This window comes from Phoenix dactylifera, chromosome 6 (genome assembly GCF_009389715.1).
Source record: "Phoenix dactylifera cultivar Barhee BC4 chromosome 6, palm_55x_up_171113_PBpolish2nd_filt_p, whole genome shotgun sequence".
In the NCBI taxonomy this organism is placed as follows: Eukaryota; Viridiplantae; Streptophyta; class Magnoliopsida; order Arecales; family Arecaceae; genus Phoenix; species Phoenix dactylifera.
The window spans coordinates 3,518,865-3,538,710 of record NC_052397.1 but is presented as its reverse complement, the minus strand read 5'-3'; the positions used below and the strand labels follow the sequence as shown (position 1 = coordinate 3,538,710).

General features: G+C 39.0%; 2 protein-coding genes across 4 annotated transcripts; one reads left to right on the top strand and one right to left on the bottom strand.

The window, feature by feature from the left end:
* The first annotated feature begins 680 nt into the window (after positions 1-680).
* LOC103712648 (transcription factor MYB1-like) lies at positions 681-2,346 on the top strand. Of its 3 annotated transcripts, XM_008799238.4 has the most exons (4): positions 685-878; positions 988-1,117; positions 1,512-1,830; positions 1,921-2,338. In XM_008799238.4, the coding sequence occupies exons 1-4, from the start codon at positions 722-724 to the stop codon at positions 2,125-2,127; spliced, it is 813 nt and encodes a 270-aa protein (XP_008797460.2). In that variant the 5' UTR covers positions 685-721; the 3' UTR covers positions 2,128-2,338. The 3 variants fall into 3 exon arrangements, with proteins under 3 accessions (XP_026662797.1, XP_008797452.2, XP_008797460.2); XM_026806996.2 differs by having other exon boundaries at positions 681-918; positions 1,512-2,346; XM_008799230.4 differs by having other exon boundaries at positions 683-878; positions 1,512-2,338.
* A 4,813-nt stretch (positions 2,347-7,159) lies between these two features.
* Positions 7,160-15,429, bottom strand: LOC103712661 (stress-response A/B barrel domain-containing protein UP3). Its single transcript, XM_008799248.4, has 2 exons — positions 14,513-15,429; positions 7,160-7,427 (listed from the first exon to the last, which is right to left on the bottom strand). The coding sequence occupies exon 1, from the start codon at positions 15,385-15,387 to the stop codon at positions 14,530-14,532; it is 858 nt and encodes a 285-aa protein (XP_008797470.2). The 5' UTR covers positions 15,388-15,429; the 3' UTR covers positions 7,160-7,427; positions 14,513-14,529.
* Positions 15,430-19,846: the final 4,417 nt, after the last annotated feature.

Below are 19,846 nucleotides of genomic sequence, written 5' to 3'. Positions count from 1 at the left end.
TATAACAGTGATTTCACCACCAACCATTCTAAGGAAAGGACGATAGAGTTTTACTTGCATTAAAAACCTATCCAAACACTTTCAGTTTCAACTTCCAATATAAAACCTTCTGCAATTAGAGGAGTATCCACTCAATGGGCCATGCCCAGACTATTTAAATACAGAAGATTTATCTTTTTCGAGGAAGGAGAAGGAGTATTCAAGAATGATAAGATACCATTCATCTCGCACGCAACAGGCCGGTTAGATCAAGAACGTACCACTGGCACGTGTGAGTGAGATTCAGTTTAGACGCTTGTTCATTCCTGACCACTCGATGTGTCGAATCCATGATCTCGAGCCCTTGATGAATGGGTTGGACCTTGACTCCACCATGTCAATCTAAATGTGTACAGCGGAACACTTGGCCTTTAGAATCAGAAATTTAAGCTCCAAAATTAAGTATATCAATGCAGACCTATTGTTCCAAACCTAAATCTAGAGCAAGTTCGATGTACATTTCCAACTATGAAGGATCCTTGTCCTCCATTCCAAAAGCTTGGACTTTTCCCCCTCAGCAGCCTTCCTCTGCTTGACAGCATGCCATCTAACTTTCAATGCTCCACGTCAGATCAAAGCGAACTACCAACCAAAACAAATATAGGGTTAAAAAAATCAAAGGAACCTAGTGGCACCTCCGAACTATAAATGCCCACTCAGGACTTGGCAATCCTGTTCACTCATGATCACAGAAGGAGAGAGAGATATGGGAAGGAGGCCATGCTGTTCAAAGGAGGGGCTCAACAGAGGAGCATGGACAGCTCTTGAAGACAAGATCCTGGTGTCCTACATCAAAACCCATGGGGAAGGCAAATGGAGGAGCCTCCCAAAGAGAGCTGGTGAATTTTGACAGACACCTTCTCTTGGGATTAGTGCAGAGTATTCTTCTCTGTTCCTTCTCTGCTAGCTTTCCATAAACAAGTCTCATGGCGTCAAAATGGAATGCAGGTCTGAAGAGATGTGGGAAGAGCTGCCGCCTCCGATGGCTCAACTACCTGCGTCCTGATATCAAGAGGGGCAACATATCGGAGGATGAGGAGGAGCTCATCATCAGACTCCACAAGCTCCTTGGAAACAGGTCATCCTTCCCCCAGAAACCAAGCCCCAATTTTGACTCCTTTTGTTCAACCATCAAGTTGTAACTGTAGCAGGGAGTCATAGGGGAGGATTCTTAGTTAATTACCGCATAATTAGATTCCTTATCTTATCCATAGCTAACAAAATTGATGCTAGGTACTAACAATATCTTCCACTGGATTGAGCAAAATTTTCAATAGATCCAACCTGACGATCTAATCCAAAATAGCACAAAGTATTCATACTGTCTGCGCTTTGGATCTATGTAACTGGACTCTTCATTTGGAGTTAGGATAATTAAGTTCAAATAGGTTTTTTGCTTAATTAATCTACTATTCTTTACTTTCAATTTTATGAACATGTCTTGATTTTTTTTTTTTATTTGGAGACAATAGATGGTCTCTGATTGCAGGAAGACTGCCGGGACGAACAGACAACGAAATCAAGAACTACTGGAACACAACCTTGGGGAAGAGGGTGCATGGCCAACCAAGTCTAGATTCGAAGCCAAGATCTACGGCCAAATCCAAAGGCGAAAATCTGACGACTGGGCCGCCGGTAGCCCGCCTACCGCCTCCGACGGACCCACCCGTGATCCGAACCAAGGCTATGAGGTGCACTCGGACCTTCTGCGCTCCGGACCAACTCACATCCTCACCCCCAAACACCGACCAGCATCTAGATTTGGTGCAGAGAGAGATGAGCACTCTTTTGGTAGTACCCCAACACGAGTCTCTCGATGATCCTGGGATGGGCTCCATAGATTCTGATAAGGCTCGTCCTTTGGATTTGGATTTGTTGCAGGATATAGGCGAAGGGATTCAAGTTGGGGACAATGGAACGAGTGAAGAAGACAGCAGCACTTGCTTAGGCATGTGTTTAAATGATTCAGTGCCGTTCGATGGGACGATGCCTGAAATTTGGCTGGCAAATGAATGCTATCAGCCTGATGTCACACTGGATCTCCAATCCTTGTCTTCTCTACTAGATTCAGAAGATTTCTGGTTTTAGAGGATATCAAGATGATGAGGCTTGAGACATCTATAACACCATTGTAAAATAAATGGAGAGAGAGAGAGAGAGAGAGAGAGAGTGTGTGAGAGTGAGGGAGAGAGACTGATTGCATGATCTTTATGTTTGCTCGAATAAATAAATAAGCAGCCAAAAGGTTGTTTGGCTGATGTATCTCACTTATGAATGGAGCAATATTATTAAACCTTAAGTTGACATGACTTTATTATGTAGATCAAATGATTTTAACACACGATGATAACTTATGCATGCAATAAGAAACGACTTAGATCACATAAAGACAACAAAACTTGGCCCACTCCAGATTTATGAGATCCAAATGGCTATTACAAGATAGACCATCGTTGTACCACTCATTCAGAAAACGCTAGCGATTTGCATATTGATCCAGATCGTCTCATTCCAGCAGGCGTTATATTTGTTTGGTCCAAATTGGCTCGGAGAGTACCTCCTCGACCAAACTTATTCTTCGTTTATAGATGTACGCAACCTACAAATTCTCCTATGACCTTCATTTAAACTGTGGCAATGATAAAAAAAAGAAGGGAGAGCAATTCCTAACCAAGAAAGTATTTAGCTGCACTGCCAGGGATATAAGCCTCTGACAATCAATACCTTGACGAGTTAGGTCTTCTGGGACGTACACAAGCCTACAACGTAGAAACAAATTGACGCATTTCCTACCATAAAGAATAAGTGGTTTAGCTAAAGAAGTATTTGAAAGCTCTTATAAAATATTATTTTTAGAATTTTTTTTTGCATATATACCCTCTGAAATATAAAAAATTATATAAATACCCTTATAAAATTATTATTTACATGTATACCCTCTTTATTTTTTATTTTTTTTGGCATATGTACCTATACCATTTAACATCGCTAAAAAATAAATGGCTTAAAATTAAAATAACTGAAATACCCTTATAGTTAGATATATAAAAAAAGTTATAAGAGTATACGTATAAATGACAATTTTACGAAAGTATTAATGCATTTTCTCATATTTAGAAGGATATATATTCAAAAAATCTATTAAAGAAATCAAAATTCGGCTGAAATTTGCCAAATCTTTTATGCAGTTAGATCGACAAGTCAAAAAAAATCGAGTCACGTTGTCAATTTTCTTTTTTAAAATAATAAATTTCATAACAGTAACATGATTTATTCTATAAGCGTTGATATTAACATGATCTAATTTTATTTTATCAATAAATTATTTTTACTAAATTTTGATTATTTTTTATTTTTTTAAGTGTATACCCTTCTAAATATGCGTAATTGAATAAATATCCTTACAAAGTTGTTATTTACATGTATATTCATATAAAGTTTTTTTTTTTGCATATTTGCCCATAAGGATATTTCAATCATTTCAATTTCAATTTGTTTATTTTTAATGGTATGAATACATATATTAAAAAAATAAAAAAAGTACATATGAAAATAAATGTTTTATTAGGATATACATGCAAGTAGTAATTTTATAAAAATATTTATACAATTTTACATATTTTGAAGGGTATGCATACAAAAAAAAATAATTATTATTTTTATGGCCGTAAAGAAAAGCCTGCACTACAGGTTGGCGTTCTAGTTCTTTTTCCCCTTGTTTGGTTTATTGGCGGTTGAACCAAAAAGGTCCCGATCATTGGACCAGATCCCAGCTCACTGTTTCGGACAAGATCATTGTTTGGATTTTTTTATGATCATATATGATCTACCGTTTAGGACCAGATCATGACCCGAGATGCAAATTTTGATTCAACTGTAGGACCAAACGGGGTTGATTTCTACCGAGTCACAGTTGCATCTCCGGCGAAGCTTTCCCTACTTCACTACATTGGCTGCCAGTTCTAATAAGATGAATGGACTGCGAATTCTTTACATGCTCGCATGGTGGCATGCGATTAAAAAATATTTCTAAAATTTAGAAACAACTTTTTAATCAAACTTTACCACATCAACACCTAAGAAGGTACCTATAACAATATACAGGCAGGGAATTCTCTCAGAGAAAAACAATGAATAGGCAGTGATTTTTTTCGCCCCCCAAAAGAAGGGTAAAAAAGAAGGAAAAAAAAGAAGACCTTAACCATACCTTTCTTTCCACATGAAATGTGAACCTGTCCCTTCTAGAATAGAATTTGTTTCTTCTATGTTTTCTGTCTTTACTTCTATGCTCTATTCGAGATTCAGTAGAACAATAATGTATACAAACAAAAATATTTAAGTTCCCGTCACTTTCAGTAATCCAATAATGGAGTCCCAGTACCAAGAAAGAAAGGGAGATATATCTAAGATGTTTCTTTTCTCTCCCTTTTTTTATTTTGAGAAAGAGAGAGGATCCTTCAAATATAAGTTAAAATGTGATTCTTTGGATGCATCTTTAAAGAGTTCTGCAGCAAATATAATTGAAATAGATCCAGCTGACTGAAAAAAAGTAGTATTGGCATGGTTACACCATAACATAGAAAATATTCAACATTTAACAGATAGATGAAAACAATCAGTAAACTTTGAGAGCCTACAACATAGTTAATCATATCTTTATTTCTAACGTATTCTAATGGAGCCCATTCGGCCTAACTTCAAGCCGATCAAGGACGAGTGTTTGGTCAACGATGACGCTATTTTGAGAAAGAATATACACATTATGACTACCTTTTACTTTTATTCCTTCCCTCAGATATGCGCTCTTGCTTGTCTACCATAATTCTGTGCAAAGCAATCCCCTTTTGATGGCATTCCTCATACCCCACATAATTGCTGGAACATGAACCTAAACAGAGAGATTTTTCTTGTTTCTAAGTAATCTGTAGAACAAAATACTCATTGCAGAAGAACAGCCAACCTTGTGGGGTCATACCTCCAACAAAGTAATACTGATTAATTAGAGAAAGGCAAAGGGAAAAGGAACTATAAGAAATTAGCAGCAGCATCGATTGCTCCTCCAATCTCAAGGTGATTTCCAATATTCTTGCAAAATTTTGAGATTGTAGAACCTACAGTCTCATTTATTCCTTCTAAACTTCTTTATCCTAAAGGCCTTGGCTTTTCAAACTTTTCCACTTGCATGCGTAGCAGCATGGACAAGCTGGATGAATATCCAAACAGATTTCTGATAGTTCTTCACATGCGTAATGATAGAACAATTTATTCAAGCATCTTGACCATATCATTTTCATAATGTTAATCTTTCCCATTCAACTTGTAGTTGATGGTCACCACCAATCACAACATAAAAGCACCTTCATCTTTCTTCCAAGTGCACTACTTGAAGTTACACAAGAAGTTACACCTGAACCTAGACCACCCAAAATGTTTAATTTATCTTACAATTTCTCTGACAACAGAAGTGGGTTGATCCTAAGCGAAAATTTACAATTCAACAAAATTTGCAGTCCAATTAGACACAGTCTAAAGTTAGAAGAAGAAAACGGAAGGAAACAATAAATGTAAGAACATGATCATCATTGTATGTAGCGCTGCCAAGGAGCTCTGAGATTCCCAAATGACTTTAGATACAGTGATGATGCAACCATTCATGATGTGATACATATCATGGAGGTTTAATGAATTAAATCACTTCGGGTCTTCCACCCTACTGTAATGTGTTTATCATGAAGATATGTACTCTGACCCGTTCGTTAGTGTATCAGTGTCGATTCATGGGGACCAATAGTTGGCATCAACATCATGAAGCTTCTTTTCATACCATCAAATGTTGATTGAAACTCCTATGGGTCATTCATTGAAGCCTTTCTGTTGGGTTTCTCTTGATGTAACAGCCCCCTGTCAAAGATTCCTTTCCAAGCCAGCCGTTCCAAAATAAAAATTGGGACACAAATGAAGGCAGGTTACCATATAATTTTGTTTGCAGTCTAGCTGAAGTTTACAGTTTAGCTTTTAGTGTTTTTCTTTTCTTTCTTTCTTTCTTTTTCCTGCTACCAGGTTTAACTTTTAGTGTTGCCTATTATGAGTTTGGCCTAACGCTAGGAAGTGGAGAAAACCTTGGAGTCAAAAGGCTCTGGATGTAAATTATAGTACAATAAACTAAGATTCTATATATGTGAGTGTGACATGTCCGATTTTTTTATGTTTTGAAATAAATAGAAAATAAATAAATAAGAAATGTTCAAGGGTGGGTTTGAACCCCTCAACTTTATGATTTGTAGGAAAATGCGCGATGCATGAAAGGATACTTTGGGAACTGAAAATCACAAATTGGAGCCCCGCCTTAAAGGTGCCAAGGAAGTTTCAATTTAATAGTAAAATAGATATAATTTTGACCAGAAAATACTAAAAACACATAAAAATAACTACCACAACAAAGGCAGGCAGAAGGTGCATGACATATCTGATGCTAACATAGAGTACCAGCTGCAATAAACAATATACTTAAATTCTTCTAATCTATTGATCAGGGCAAGAATGAAAATAAACATGCTTGTTGTGATTGGAAGGCTCCCTTATCTAAATATAAAAGAAAAATGATGAAGAAGATAAAGCATTGTATCGGGCAGGCAGTGCTGCATTCTAGAGAGAACCATCAGCCAGAGAGATTTGTAAAAAAGAAAGAGATTTGTAAGTAGTCGGTTCTTTTAACCAACTCATGCAGCTAGACTCATGCTTGAAAAAGGCAAAATTCAGATGTCTTAATTCTAAATTGGGGAACAAACTGTAATATTATTTTTCCAAAAATCAGCAGCAAAGAACAATTTAATTTGCTTCACTAAAATACGTTGTTTTAAAGTTTCCTAATGCAAGCAGCAAGTCCATTGGAGGCTCGTGACAAATAATTGACAACTGCCAAGGTAGAAAAGGAAGCAGAACCTGAGTCAGCTTCTTGGGCATAATTTCTTTGGGAAGAGGGATTATTGATAGACACGGGCATTTGCAGTGTGTCAATGGCATTTACTGTGATCAATCATGAAGGCGATTTTGGAGAAATGAACTGGTCATTGGAAAATCTGAAGCCTCTTATCGTTACATAGTTGTTCACAAGAAGCACTCATAGAAAAGCAGAACTCCAGAGCAATATAACATAATCAAACTGTTCGGGTGCAAATAGATGACACTCGCATAATGAGAACAGAAAATTATTGTACATTAAGATAAATATGATAAGGAAATAATGTATGCCAAATGACAGTATCAGCCTCAATTTGAAGAAAGGACATCATTCTCTTGACAAGGAAAAGCATGTTGATGATTAACAAAGACGGCAATGAGCAACAATGCTAGTAACCTGAGCATGATGCAACCTCCATGGTGATGATCTGCCAAGTACAATAAAAAAGCCTGTTTTAAGACATTGATCTAAGACCTTTTCCTTATAAATTTTAAGCATCAACTTAAGGCCCTTCAATTGATACCTAGAATCAAACTTGCATCCATAGTAAGTACTGTAGGTAGTTTGGCCACAAAGGCCTTGCTTATTAACTTGAACTTCCAGCAAGCACTTTCTAACAGATTTATCACACATTTGTGAAGACTCCACAAGTTTCATAAATAAAATTTACAGGCCCTGGCCTTCAAACTCTCTTTCGTTAAACTAAAAGAAACTACAATGTGCATGGAATTCTCTACTTGCTATAATGTTTTTCATATTATCATATTGCCATGAATTGCATGTGATCATGGCTTGCAAGATCCCACATTTCATGAAAAATGAGCAATACATGCAATCCAGCGTTACACTTCTATTTCTAGGCTGCATAAAATCCTATAGGAAGCAAAATCCTAGAAGATGTGTGTAAGAGTACAAGGATCCATACCCAATTTTAAAGATGGAGATGGAATATCACCCAAGGAGAGGCCAAAAAAAGAAAATGATAGACACAGACATCTCAAAAGCCTCAACATCTATATAGAACTTGGCACCAACTGTAAACAGAAAGCAATCACTATAATTCTCCGAAAAAAAATCCAGATCATTGTGGATCAGCATGGTTCCACTCTCTCAATGTTTCCAGCACATTGAGTGGGGAATGAAACTCCAAGCAGATGGTCGTCCATGGTTCCAAAAATCAAGCACCCTGTGTTGCAATACGTTAAAGGGAGGACCTAAATAGCCTAGCGAACTAATGATACCAATAGCTCCAAATGAAATCACGGGCAAAGAAGAAGAAGAGAAACAGTATCAAGATTTTGTGTTCACATGCTTACGATCATTTTCTGCACCCCTCTTCACTCTTCAGAGGATTATTGCTAGTTGAGACCACATCCAAAGTATCTGTTCAAATGAAACCCTTCCCCTGAAGGGTCATAAAAGTGGCATGCTTTACGCCAAGCACAAAAGGTTTCCTCCTCTGCACATAAGCTATGACTGGTTAACCCAAACAGGAAATTACTATGTGGTCCCCATTTTCCAGATTTTCATCCTTAATGTTATCCATCTTTACCCTCTTAGAAAATAGCAAGATATATTGACCCATAACCTCGGATGACAATACAAAGGTTTAAGAAAAAACCAGACAAATAACAATACACTTAAAGAGCTAATGCTCTTTTAACTAAATATCGTTCAAAAGTCTAGCCAAATATTAAAGTATTGCATCTCCTACCTATGCTAGCCAAGGACTGGCATGGTATGTATACCATACCATCCCCTTTTATCACACAACATCAATTGTGATATAACAAACTGTAACTCCATTAAATGATAAACAACTAGCAAGCTAGGATATGCTAAGGAAATCTTACTTTTCCATTTAGACTACTTTTAGATGATCTTTATTAAGATGCATGTTCAATTTCTTCCTTTAAGTTCTTCAAAAAAAATTACACAATGAAAAGCAAGATGCACAATCTCCCTGGAAGATTAAAAAATAAAGATAAGACAATAGAATTCCAGAGCAGATGAACTGGGTGATGAGTATGAAAATGTAAATGTTCAACCATGTATGGTCTCCAACTGTCAGTCACACAACCTCAAGGATTAGGTGATCAACCATTACAGACTGGTCAATCCCCCGTAACTGAAGGATCCTCTGGTTCGACATTCTATCTCTCTGGGTGCTCTTACAATCTAAGACATTTCGTTTCGCTCACCTCAATATGCAGCAAATGCAGAAGTCCAAGACCTCTTACTTTCCAATATATTACCTGTCTCAATGAACTTAGACATGGTCATGTAACCAATGTTATGATCTGAAGATTTTTCCTACTTCTAGGAAGTTCAATTTTATAGGTGAATTTTAAAAACTTATCCGGCGGATATGCAGATAAGTATCCAATAAAATAACCATCTTATAATGAATCCACACTGAGATGATCTCCTATGGTTAATTTCTGGCTTTTTTACGGATTTAAGAAAAAGGATTGAGGAACCATCTTAACCCAAAATACTTTAATGATCAGAAGAATTTAAATACATCCAAGAAGGCATAGGCCCATATATAACTAAGTAGACACTTGGATTTTACTTGAGAAGATCGGTTTTAAAAAATAAACCCAGTCGCCTAGTGAATCAGTCCTTATGCTCTTGGTCTAGAGCCAGAAAGTTTATGCTGAACATACAGAAAGGAAAATTTTTTGGGGGGAACAAACACTTGCTCCTTACGCCAAAACCATCCCAAATAAAAATGACGTGTTTGGGATAGTCGAGAAGCCTAAGCAAAGTCTACCGACCAGATTGTACTAGAGCCTATGACAGCAATACGCAACAAGAGAGTAATACACACCATTGCACAATATTCAACCACTGTAACATGAACAACTGTAAGTTAGAATATATAATTATGCTCCCCTTAGCCGTTTGCACCAAAACCCTTTTTTTAAACCCTTGATTCCGACGTCCCTCTACATCAACAAAGTGCTAGCTAATGCAATTTCTCCTTCGCTTACTTCTATGACCAATCATAATTCACCATTGTCCAACTACTTCACTCTGCACTCCCCCTAAATTACTGGGAATCACACATCACTGTTTTCCATTTTCCTTGATCCCTTTAATACCTAATCTTTGGTCTTTTCTGTCCCTATTCGGTATCCCAATTCACAAGATGGACTACCTCGTAACCCAAGACCCCTCAAGCCTTCTACAGAAAAACAGTTCAGATCGCCTTCAATCTATTTGCACTGAATTTGAAAATAAAATACACAAGTTGAAAAAAGTATGTCTTTGACAGGGTCATTTCTGACATCAGACAAAATAGAAACTTTCTTCCAAAAAGAAATCCAAAATTCAACGAAACGCAGAACTAAAAACCATTTTCTTCTGAAATGTTCAGTTATATGGAATAAGGCCTAACTTCGAGCTTATAAACTGTGAAATAATTCTAACATCTGCACTTAAAAAGGCATATCAGCTTAATTCTACTATCATATAAGAATATTTCCTTGGTCAAATGGAATAAAGATATGCTGCCGATGTGCAAAGAATGCCACAATGATGGGTCCACCAAAGCTCTGCTGCATACATGCACCATCCTGTACTGGTCTGGTGAATAACGCATCTAGGAAATCTATCACCAAGAGTCAGAAAGATTTCTCTTTTCAAACAAAGGTCTTTAGAACCTTGTGAAAGAGGAGGCACCTATATTCAGGATGGGTTTGATTATACTCATTCTTTGCAATTCTAGGAATCCATCTTGGATTAACATATTAGAAGAAATTTAAGCATATTATATTATCATAGTCACGATGATCCTTACATGACTCTTTATTATGATTGTCAATGATTTTCGAAAAAACACCAATAGCACAAATAATTAACATTCCATGAGTCAAGAAAGTATCTTTGATTTCCATATCATGATTGCAAGGCCCTTCAACAGTACCATAATTAGATTCAACGATCAATTTATCAGGAATTATCGAGGAAGTTTTATGCTTTTCCTCTTGTTTTAAATACTAACCAATCAATTTACAAAGGATGATTAATGAAGAAGAAGGGGATATCCTTACCTCCTTATAAATATCTGTTGAATTGTAGGAAACAATATCCAGATTCATTCTAAGGACAGGTTCCTTACAATTCCACTAGAGTAGAGATGATCACGTCCTCATCATATCAGAAGGCACAATGATTTAACAGAAAAACTCATGCCTATATCTAAATAAAATTCCATATGACATCCAATGATCAAACAACTAAAACTAACCCACCTTGTCAAAAATACAGAAAGCGGGCAGCTCCAGCAAGGACACAAATATCATTGTGAAGGAAAAGACTAAGCATGGCATATGAAAACAAGAAGTAAAGACATGAATTAACGGTTACGCCAATGGAGGAGGTCATACAACTTTGAAATCAATCATCTAAAAAGTTAAAAAAAAGGGCAGTTAATAGTTATTTCCTTTACAAGTCATATGTTTTAAGTTATCTATGAGCACAAACTTCTTTTCCAATGACCTATCTAACTGCTATAGTTTGAACATTTATGCCACACAAATGCCGAACATCTTTCTTTTATTCTTCGGTGAATATAGAAGAAGTTGTATCTATGCCTTCAATAAACACCCAACCTCAAACATCTGATCAATCATTCTACGCAACCTGCCATCTCCAAGGTCATGGTCCTATGGAGGAGATGGCCAATCAAACTTTTGCTGACCTGGTACAGGTAGGGGTGGCAATCGGGTCGAGTCAGACATAATCGGGTCGAGTCAGAATAAACGGGTCGGGTCAGATGTTAAACGGGTCAGAAAAGTATAAATCTGAACCCGACCTGTTTAATAAACAGGTCACCCGACCCGACCCGTTTAACCTGTTTATTAAACAATCGATTAAACAGGTCGGGTTGGTTTATGCTTACCCGTTTAACTAAATATTACTGTAAATAACCAGAAATAAAATACTCAAAATAAAAAAGGACCTTTTTCGCCCGCTACCTTCTCGGCTTCTCCCGACCCATCTGCCGCTCCCCATCGCCGCCGACCGCTGCCTTCTCCCGACTCGTCCGCCGCTCCCCATCGCCGCCGCCCGTTGCCTTCTCCTGACCCATCCGCCGCTCCCCATCGCCGCAGCCCACTGCCTTCTCCCGACCCATCCGCCGCTCCCCATCGTCGCCGCCCGCTGCTTTCTTCCGACCCATCCGCCGCTCCCCATCGTCGCCGCCCGCTGCCTTCTCCCGACCCATCAGCCGCTCCCCATCGCCGCCTTGTCCACAGCAGCGCGGCTGGTCCCAGCGCAGGCCCACTCCTCCCAATCCGAGCTCCCGTCTGCCCAGCCGAAGCGGATGAGGACCTTCTCCATCTACCACTGGAAGCCTGGAACCTCGACGATCCCTCCACGCCTCGGCTCCAGAGCTACGAGATCGATCTTGCCGAGTAGATGGAGACCGTCCTCCGGATTGCGAAACCCTTGAGTTGCTACGCCGTTACCTCCATCACAGTCCGTGGGCTTGCTTGGGTCCCTGCCGTGGTCGCCATTGACGAGGAGGCGGAAGTAGTCGACAAGGGGGAGGAGAGGCGAGGGGAGGGTGGAGGCGAAGAATCCGGAGAGGGCAGAGGCGGAGGTCCGGACGAGAGGCGAGGGGAGGGCGGAGGTGAAGAATCCGGAGAGGGTGGAGGAGAGGGGAGACCGGGAGTCAGGAGTCGGAAGAGGGACACTGAGGGGTGAAATTGAAATAGAATTGGGGAAATCCCTAGGGAGAAAGGATAAGTCGCGGTGAAATTGGGCCGAGCGGCGTGCGGGCCTTTTTTGGGCCAAAAATTTGATCCAACCTATATTAAACGGGTTAAACGGGTTAAGCGGGTCAGACATCTAAAATCCGTATCCGACCCAATTAATAAACAGGTTAAACGGGTCAACCTGTTTACGATCCGAACCTGTTTAGGCCAAACCTAAACCTGTTTATGACGGATCGAACACGGGTCGGGTTGGCGGATCGGACCATATTTTGCCACCCCTAAGTACAGATCAGGTAGTGGGATACCATCCCATAAGGACGTGATCTAAGCAAATAAAACCAAAAACTAAGCAATGTAAAGGGGATTCGTGTGAACGATAACTCAAGAAGTATATAGCTAGGAGCTTAACTATCAATAGCAAGTTCCTTGCATTAGTGAGGGAAAGCCTTACAACTAGCACTTTTGGCAAATGATATGGCACGCAATAGGAAGCTGCTGGATACTCCGTTTTTGATGCAGTAGTCATATTTGTTACATACGATATATCCTTGCATACTGCATATGGTCCAAGAACATGTATAATACTCCTAACAAGTATTTCTTTTTTTTAAAAAAAAAGTTATTTGATACTTCTCCAATACATTCTGATACCTTCCAAATACTCCCGAACTACCTTAGGATGAGGGAAAAGTTTCTTTTTCTTCTTCTTTTCTTTTCTTGTTCTTTTTGACAAACATGATAGATCTCCTAAGACAACTCATCTTTTAGAATTTTCCTTTTTGTTGAATATCTTTTTATGAAGCATGAACATGATATTCTGATAACTTAGTATACTTAAATACTATCATGTACTAGCCATGGAATATCCATATCCCATACATGTGTCTGCACTTCATCGGACACATACGTAGCACTCAAAGTTGACAGACTTTGCTTAGAGGTTGAAGCTATAAAACCTTATGTTCAAGAGAAATTGCTTATGGATTTTGGCGAGAAATACACTACTTTCAAAACAATTATTATATGATACTAAAACAAAACTACCATGTGATACAGGACAGTAGACTCTACAATTATAAATAGTAATTAGTGTAAACAGCAGATACCAGGCTTTTTTAGCCTAATGGTTCATGGAGTAGTTTCAAAAGCATTATTTTTATACATTCCTATCCTCATAACTCAACGCCTCTCTTGGATGGCTTTATAGATTTTTTGTTCTCTTGCAGTCCAGAGTAAAACAGATTCGTTCAGAAGCTACATATTTCAATACAAAATCTTGCTCAAATTTATGCCTGACAATCAAATTCAAGCTTTCCCTATAGACACAAATCATAAATTTTATTTTTCCATTAAGTATGAATTTGTTACCATGTCCAAAGACTAAAAGGCCTCATATTCAACCAGGAAATATCACAAAGCACTAACATACTGATATCATAAAATTAAACTCCGTAATCATAAAACAAAGGCAACCATTATAGCTCACAAACAACATATGATGACTATCATGGATTCACAGTTCTCAAGCAGTAAAGTACTGAACAGCAGTTAAACAAGACCACAAAAAATAGAAAATTTCTTCATCCTTGTTCTGAACTTTCAATAACTGATTCACATGAAGTATATCTTATTTCCCTGTTTATTCTTCATATGAACCCAAATTCATTACAAAATTCAAAATTGTTCGAGCTACTAGCAGAGTCCGCTATTTATAATTTTGCAATATTCAAGTCATCAACTTTCCACCCAAAACAAAGAAGTAGAAGAATATGGAGATAAGATGAACCTTTTTAGGGGAATCCATTAAAGGCTAGCAGCCGGCGGGGCCGGGACCACGAAATCAACGACGATGAGGCTCTCAAGCAGCGGCCTCACCTTTTCCTTATGCGCCTCCACAGCCTCATTCCCTTCCCCGTCCATTGCATCGAGCTCCTCCAACCCCGGGAACACCGATAGAAACTCCACGGAGTACCCCTTGGCCCTCGCCGGCGAGAAGTTCTCCCCGTAGCTCACCTGCCAGGCAGACGGGGCGGCCCCTTTGGCCCCTTGGATCGCGGTCAGGAGCTCCGCCGCCGCCTCCCCCTCCTTGGGCTTCGCCAGGGTCAGCCGCATCGCTGACCCCGGTGGCGGCGCCGGTCCGTCGAGGTCAGCGACCCAGTCGACGGCCATGATGTTGTCACAAATGGGGAGGACGTGTTCCTTGACGACTGCCTGGTGAGCGGGGTGGGCGGAGTAGGCGGCGAGGTCGGGCTTGGAGCGGTAGCGGCTGTGAAGGAGGTGGGTGAAGCCGGCGGCGGAGGCAGCGGCGGAGCGGTTACGGAGGATGGGCCCCGCGGCGAGGTGGGAGACGATGTCGAGGGAGACAAGGGACCGGAGATTGGAGATCATGGCGTCGATCTTGGAGGGATCGGTGGAATCGCGGACCTTAAAGAGGACTACGTGCTCAACAGTGGTACAGGCAGCGGCGGCCATCTTTGTGGCGGCAGAGTAGGCGGCAGAGGCGGCGGACAAGGCGGCGGGGGCGGCGGAAAGGATTAGGGAGGGGCGGGCCGGAGAGGGAGGTGAGAATAAGGAAGGGGGGGAAAGGCAGGAGGGGAAGAGAAGAGATTTGAAGGGGGCGTAGGGGCGGTGAAGACACGGGAGGGTTTTCAGACTCAGCATCTCGGTTCGAAGTGGCCTTCTCGTCGACTCAAGTGTGGGGCGTTCGTTGGAAATTTGACGGCAAAGGTGGTGCAGGTTAGTGTGTGGATGTTCCGCAGGGATTGTAACTTCGTTTCGCTTTCCCAGATGCACGAACCTGCTGGATCCTTGCAGTTCAATTTGCAGCAAGCATGAGAGCTTTTTTGGTAAACATTATTGGGAGTTAGTGTAAAAATCTTTAATAAAAAATTTTAAAATTTAATAGAGCAGCATTTACCATGCCTTGTGAATGATTGTGTGACGACATTTCACCTAAAAAAATCATTTTGCTAATGAAAAACATTTAATTAGATTAAACAGATTTTGTATTATTTTTTTGTCATCTTTGAGTGAATGAAGATGTTCTCTTTTTTTTTTTTTTTTTTCCCTCCGTATTACTTCATTTCGTTGGGACTATTACCATCTAAAATTATGCACAATCTCGCCTATTATAATATATAATATTGGATATCACAGCTACCACATATTGCATGCACAATTTTGGTATAATATCACAGTTGTCATATATTGCATATACAATTTTAGTATGATATCTCAGATCAATCTCCAAAAATCATAAATCTTGGTATGATATCACAGCTGCCACATATTTAATGCACAATTTTGGGCAGATCAATCTCTCAAAATTATAAGAATTAATTGTCATATTCAAAATTAATATTTGTATTAAATAATAAAATTTTGCTATTGTATTATACTATATCTGATCCCTAGTATCTTTTCCATAATCATGGAAATTTATTGTTGCATTCTACTAAATCTGGAATGTCAATTTATATATAAAGCACATCGGTGCTATGAACAGATATGTCCAATACAAATTTTTTATAGTATCAAAGCAGGTTTTTTCTTGATCAATTAACCCCTCTTTCTTAGTCTCCTGTCATCCTCTCGGTGTTTGTTTTCCTTAGCCCTCCATTCTCTATTTTATAATCATGGCTTCTTCTATTGTTATTTCTAATCCTATTGTTGATTTAACGTCATCATTCTTTCTTTACCACTCAGATAGCCCATGCATGGTACTGGTCCTCAAGTCTTCACTGGTGATAATTATCCTCTATGGAGACGTGCCATGAAGACTACTCTCTTAGCTAAGAATAAAATTAGCTTTATTGATGGCTCGCTTAAAAAGCCTAATAAAAGTTCAGCAACACTTGATGCATGGCCACGTTGCAACACAATGGTGCTTTCCTGAATTTGGAACGCAGTCCAAAAAGATCTTATGAGTAGCATAGTCTATTTTGAAACTGCAAAAGAGGCATGGGAAGATCTAGAGAGGTGCTTTTTCTCATGATAAGGCTGCCCAAATCTATCGTATCAAATGTGATATCTCAATGCATATTCAAAATCAATCATCTGTTGCTTCTTATTTTACCTACTCGACCTTCATCCACTTCTAATCAAGATTCCATCGAACCAGTTAATCTTTTTGAAACATTCGTTGATCCACCTCCAAAACGCTCCACAAGGATCTGACATCATCCCCAATGGCTTTAAGATTTTTAGTGCTCTCAACTTTCATCCTTTTCTTGCCCATACCAAAACAACCTTGTGACAGGTACTAAGTATCTACTCCAAAATTATCTTTTCTTTGATAAATTCTCCAGCTCTCATCGTGCTTTTCTAGCTTCTATTTTCTCTTATCAGAAATCCAAGTTCTTTTCCTCAACAATGAAACATGCTCACTTGCTTGATGCTATGGTCGATAAAATTAAGGCCTTAAAGTTTAATCACACTTGGACCGTGATGCCACTTCCACCAAGCAAACATACCATCGGATTCAAATGAATATATAAGATCAAATACAAGTCCGATAGTAGTATTGAATGGTATAAAGCAAGGCTTGTTGTTAAAGGCTACACTCGCGCAAAAAGCCTACATTCGCTCCTATTGCCAAATTGGTCGCAGTTCGTTGTCTTATTGCAATTGCAGCCACCAAACAATGGCATCTGTAGTAGCTTGATGTCAATATTGCCTTCCTCCATTGTGATTTACATGAAAAAGTTTACATGCAACTGCTACCAGATTTTTCTCGAAAGGGGGACAAAAGAGAATAGTTAGTCTGTCGCCTCAACAAATTTTTATATCGTCTTAAACAAGCCTCTCATAATTGGTTTTTCAAATTCTCCACTACACTACTTCTGGCTGATTTCACTCAATCAATTATCGATCATTCACTCTTTACCCTTAAATCCAAAGGCAACATCACCATTATGCTTGTTTATGTTGATGATATACTCATTACTCGCAATGATCCTTCTTCCATTGCTTTCATTAAATCTTTTCTCTAAGATCAATTTCGAATTAAAGTTGTTGGCACACTTAAATACTTTCAGGGCATTGAAGTTGCACGTTCCAGTAAAAGTATTTTTCTCTCTCAACAGAAATATACCTTAGATATTCTTAGATGCAGTTGTTCTAGATGCTAAACCAGAACACACCCGATGGAGCAAAATTTTAAGTTATCACCTGATGTTGGCGAACCTTTATATGATCCAAGACCATACAAACGCTTAATAGGTCATTTGATCTATCTCACAATCACTCGTCTATATATTACTTTTGTTGTCAATCTTCTAAGTCAATTTTTGCAAGCACCACGCCAACCCCATATGGATGTTGCTCTTCAAGTCTTAAGATACCTCAAATCCTACTCTTGCTTTGGTATCCTCATGCATGCTTTGAACAACTTTCATCTCAGTGCTTATTGTGATGTTGATTGGGCAACTTGTTCTACTACTCGCCGTTACAGGTTATTGCTGTTTTTTTGGTAATTGTCCTATCTTTTGGCAAACAAAGAAACAAAGTACTGTTTTTCGCTCCACCACCAAAGCTGAGTATCGATCAATGGCCTCTACCACTTGTAAATTAGTCTGACTCAAAATTCTACTCTCTAACTTGGTTATTTACCACCCTCAACCTATGTCTCTCTATTGTGATAACCAAGCATCACTTCATATTACTGCCAACCCTGTATTTCATGAGCGGACAAAATATACTGAAATAGATTGTCATGTCATTCGACAAAAACTACAAGCAGGCACAATCCATACCAAGTTTCTTCGAAGTGACAACCAGCGTGCTGATATTTTTACAAAGACTTTGGGTTGTGATCATTTTTTTATCTGCTAAGCAAGTTAGGTATTGTAGATCTACACACACTAACTTGAGGGGGAGTATTACATCTTAGAATTATGCACAATCTCGCCTATTATAGTATATACGATATTGGATATCATAGCTGCCACATATTACATACACAAGCTTGGTATGATATTATAGCTACCACATATTGTGTGCACAATCTTAGTATGATATCTCAGATCGATCTCTGAAAATCATGGGATCTGATTGTTATATTCAAAATTAGTATTTATATCAAATTATAGAATTTTGCTATTATATTATACTATATCTGATCTCTAGTATATTTTTCATAATCATGAGATTTTATTATTGTATTCTACTATACTGGGGGCTCAATTTGTATGTAAAGCACATTAGTGCTATGAACAGGACAAGCAATTCAAATCATATGTCCAATACAAATTCTTCAGTGGCTAGTCTTATATTAAACAAATATGTTGTATAATTCAGTTTTAATTCTTAAGAGAGCAAGATATTTTCTGAAATTAGGATGTATATATTAAAGAAAAAAAAATAAAACTTATAATCAAATCAAAAATCATAAAGTTACAATCGACTATATAACACGTTATAGACATTGTAAATGCCGTAAGGTTGTAAGAAAGATCATGTTCATAGCCCAAGTAGTATTTCAAAGTAAATACTAAGGCAGCATTTTTCAAGTCAGATGCACTTGGAACAAGCACTACAAGAAAAAAAGGAGCTTTGGCGACGCTTTTTAAGGCTTTTACCGATGCTTAAAAGCGTCGGTAATTTTCTTCCCGATGCTTTTTAAAGCATCGCCAAAGCGTCGGCTATGTCGCGGTGGAAAAAAAATTGCTGACGTGTTTGAAAAGTGTCGCTAAAGGTTATTTTTAGCGACGCTTTTAAAAATCCGTCTAGCAACGCTTTAAAGCATCGAGTTTGACTCCTGTTTTTTAAATTAGCGACGCTTTAAAGCGTCGTCATATTTTTTTTTAAAGAAAAAATATATAAAAATATATTTTCTTACCGCAACCTGAGGGGGGCATCTCCAAGAAAACCGGAGGGATTCCGACGCGGAGGAGGAAACCGCCCCGATCCCCAAGAAAACTGCCGCCGAAGCCATTGTCGTGGCCGCCGTCGCCTCCTCATGATCCCCGCCATCTCCGCCTCCACCGCATCCGCCGCCAGCGCGGGGGCGGGCGATCTGAATGCTTCTCGAATGGAAACGGCGAGCTTGGCGAGATCTTTCTAGATTCTTTTCTGGGACCGGACGGAGGACGCGACCTGAGCCTCGTCGCGCCACCGGATG

Excerpts from the sequence above, each read along its gene's own strand:
- LOC103712648 (XM_008799230.4), top strand. The coding sequence starts at position 722 with ATGATCACAGAAGGAGAGAGAGATATGGGAAGGAGGCCATGCTGTTCA. Across the intron at positions 879-987 it reads GAGCCTCCCAAAGAGAGCTG|GTCTGAAGAGATGTGGGAAG; the intron begins GTGAATTTTGAC and ends AATGGAATGCAG. Across the intron at positions 1,118-1,511 it reads CACAAGCTCCTTGGAAACAG|ATGGTCTCTGATTGCAGGAA; the intron begins GTCATCCTTCCC and ends TGGAGACAATAG.
- LOC103712661 (XM_008799248.4), bottom strand. The coding sequence starts at position 15,387 with ATGCTGAGTCTGAAAACCCTCCCGTGTCTTCACCGCCCCTACGCCCCC.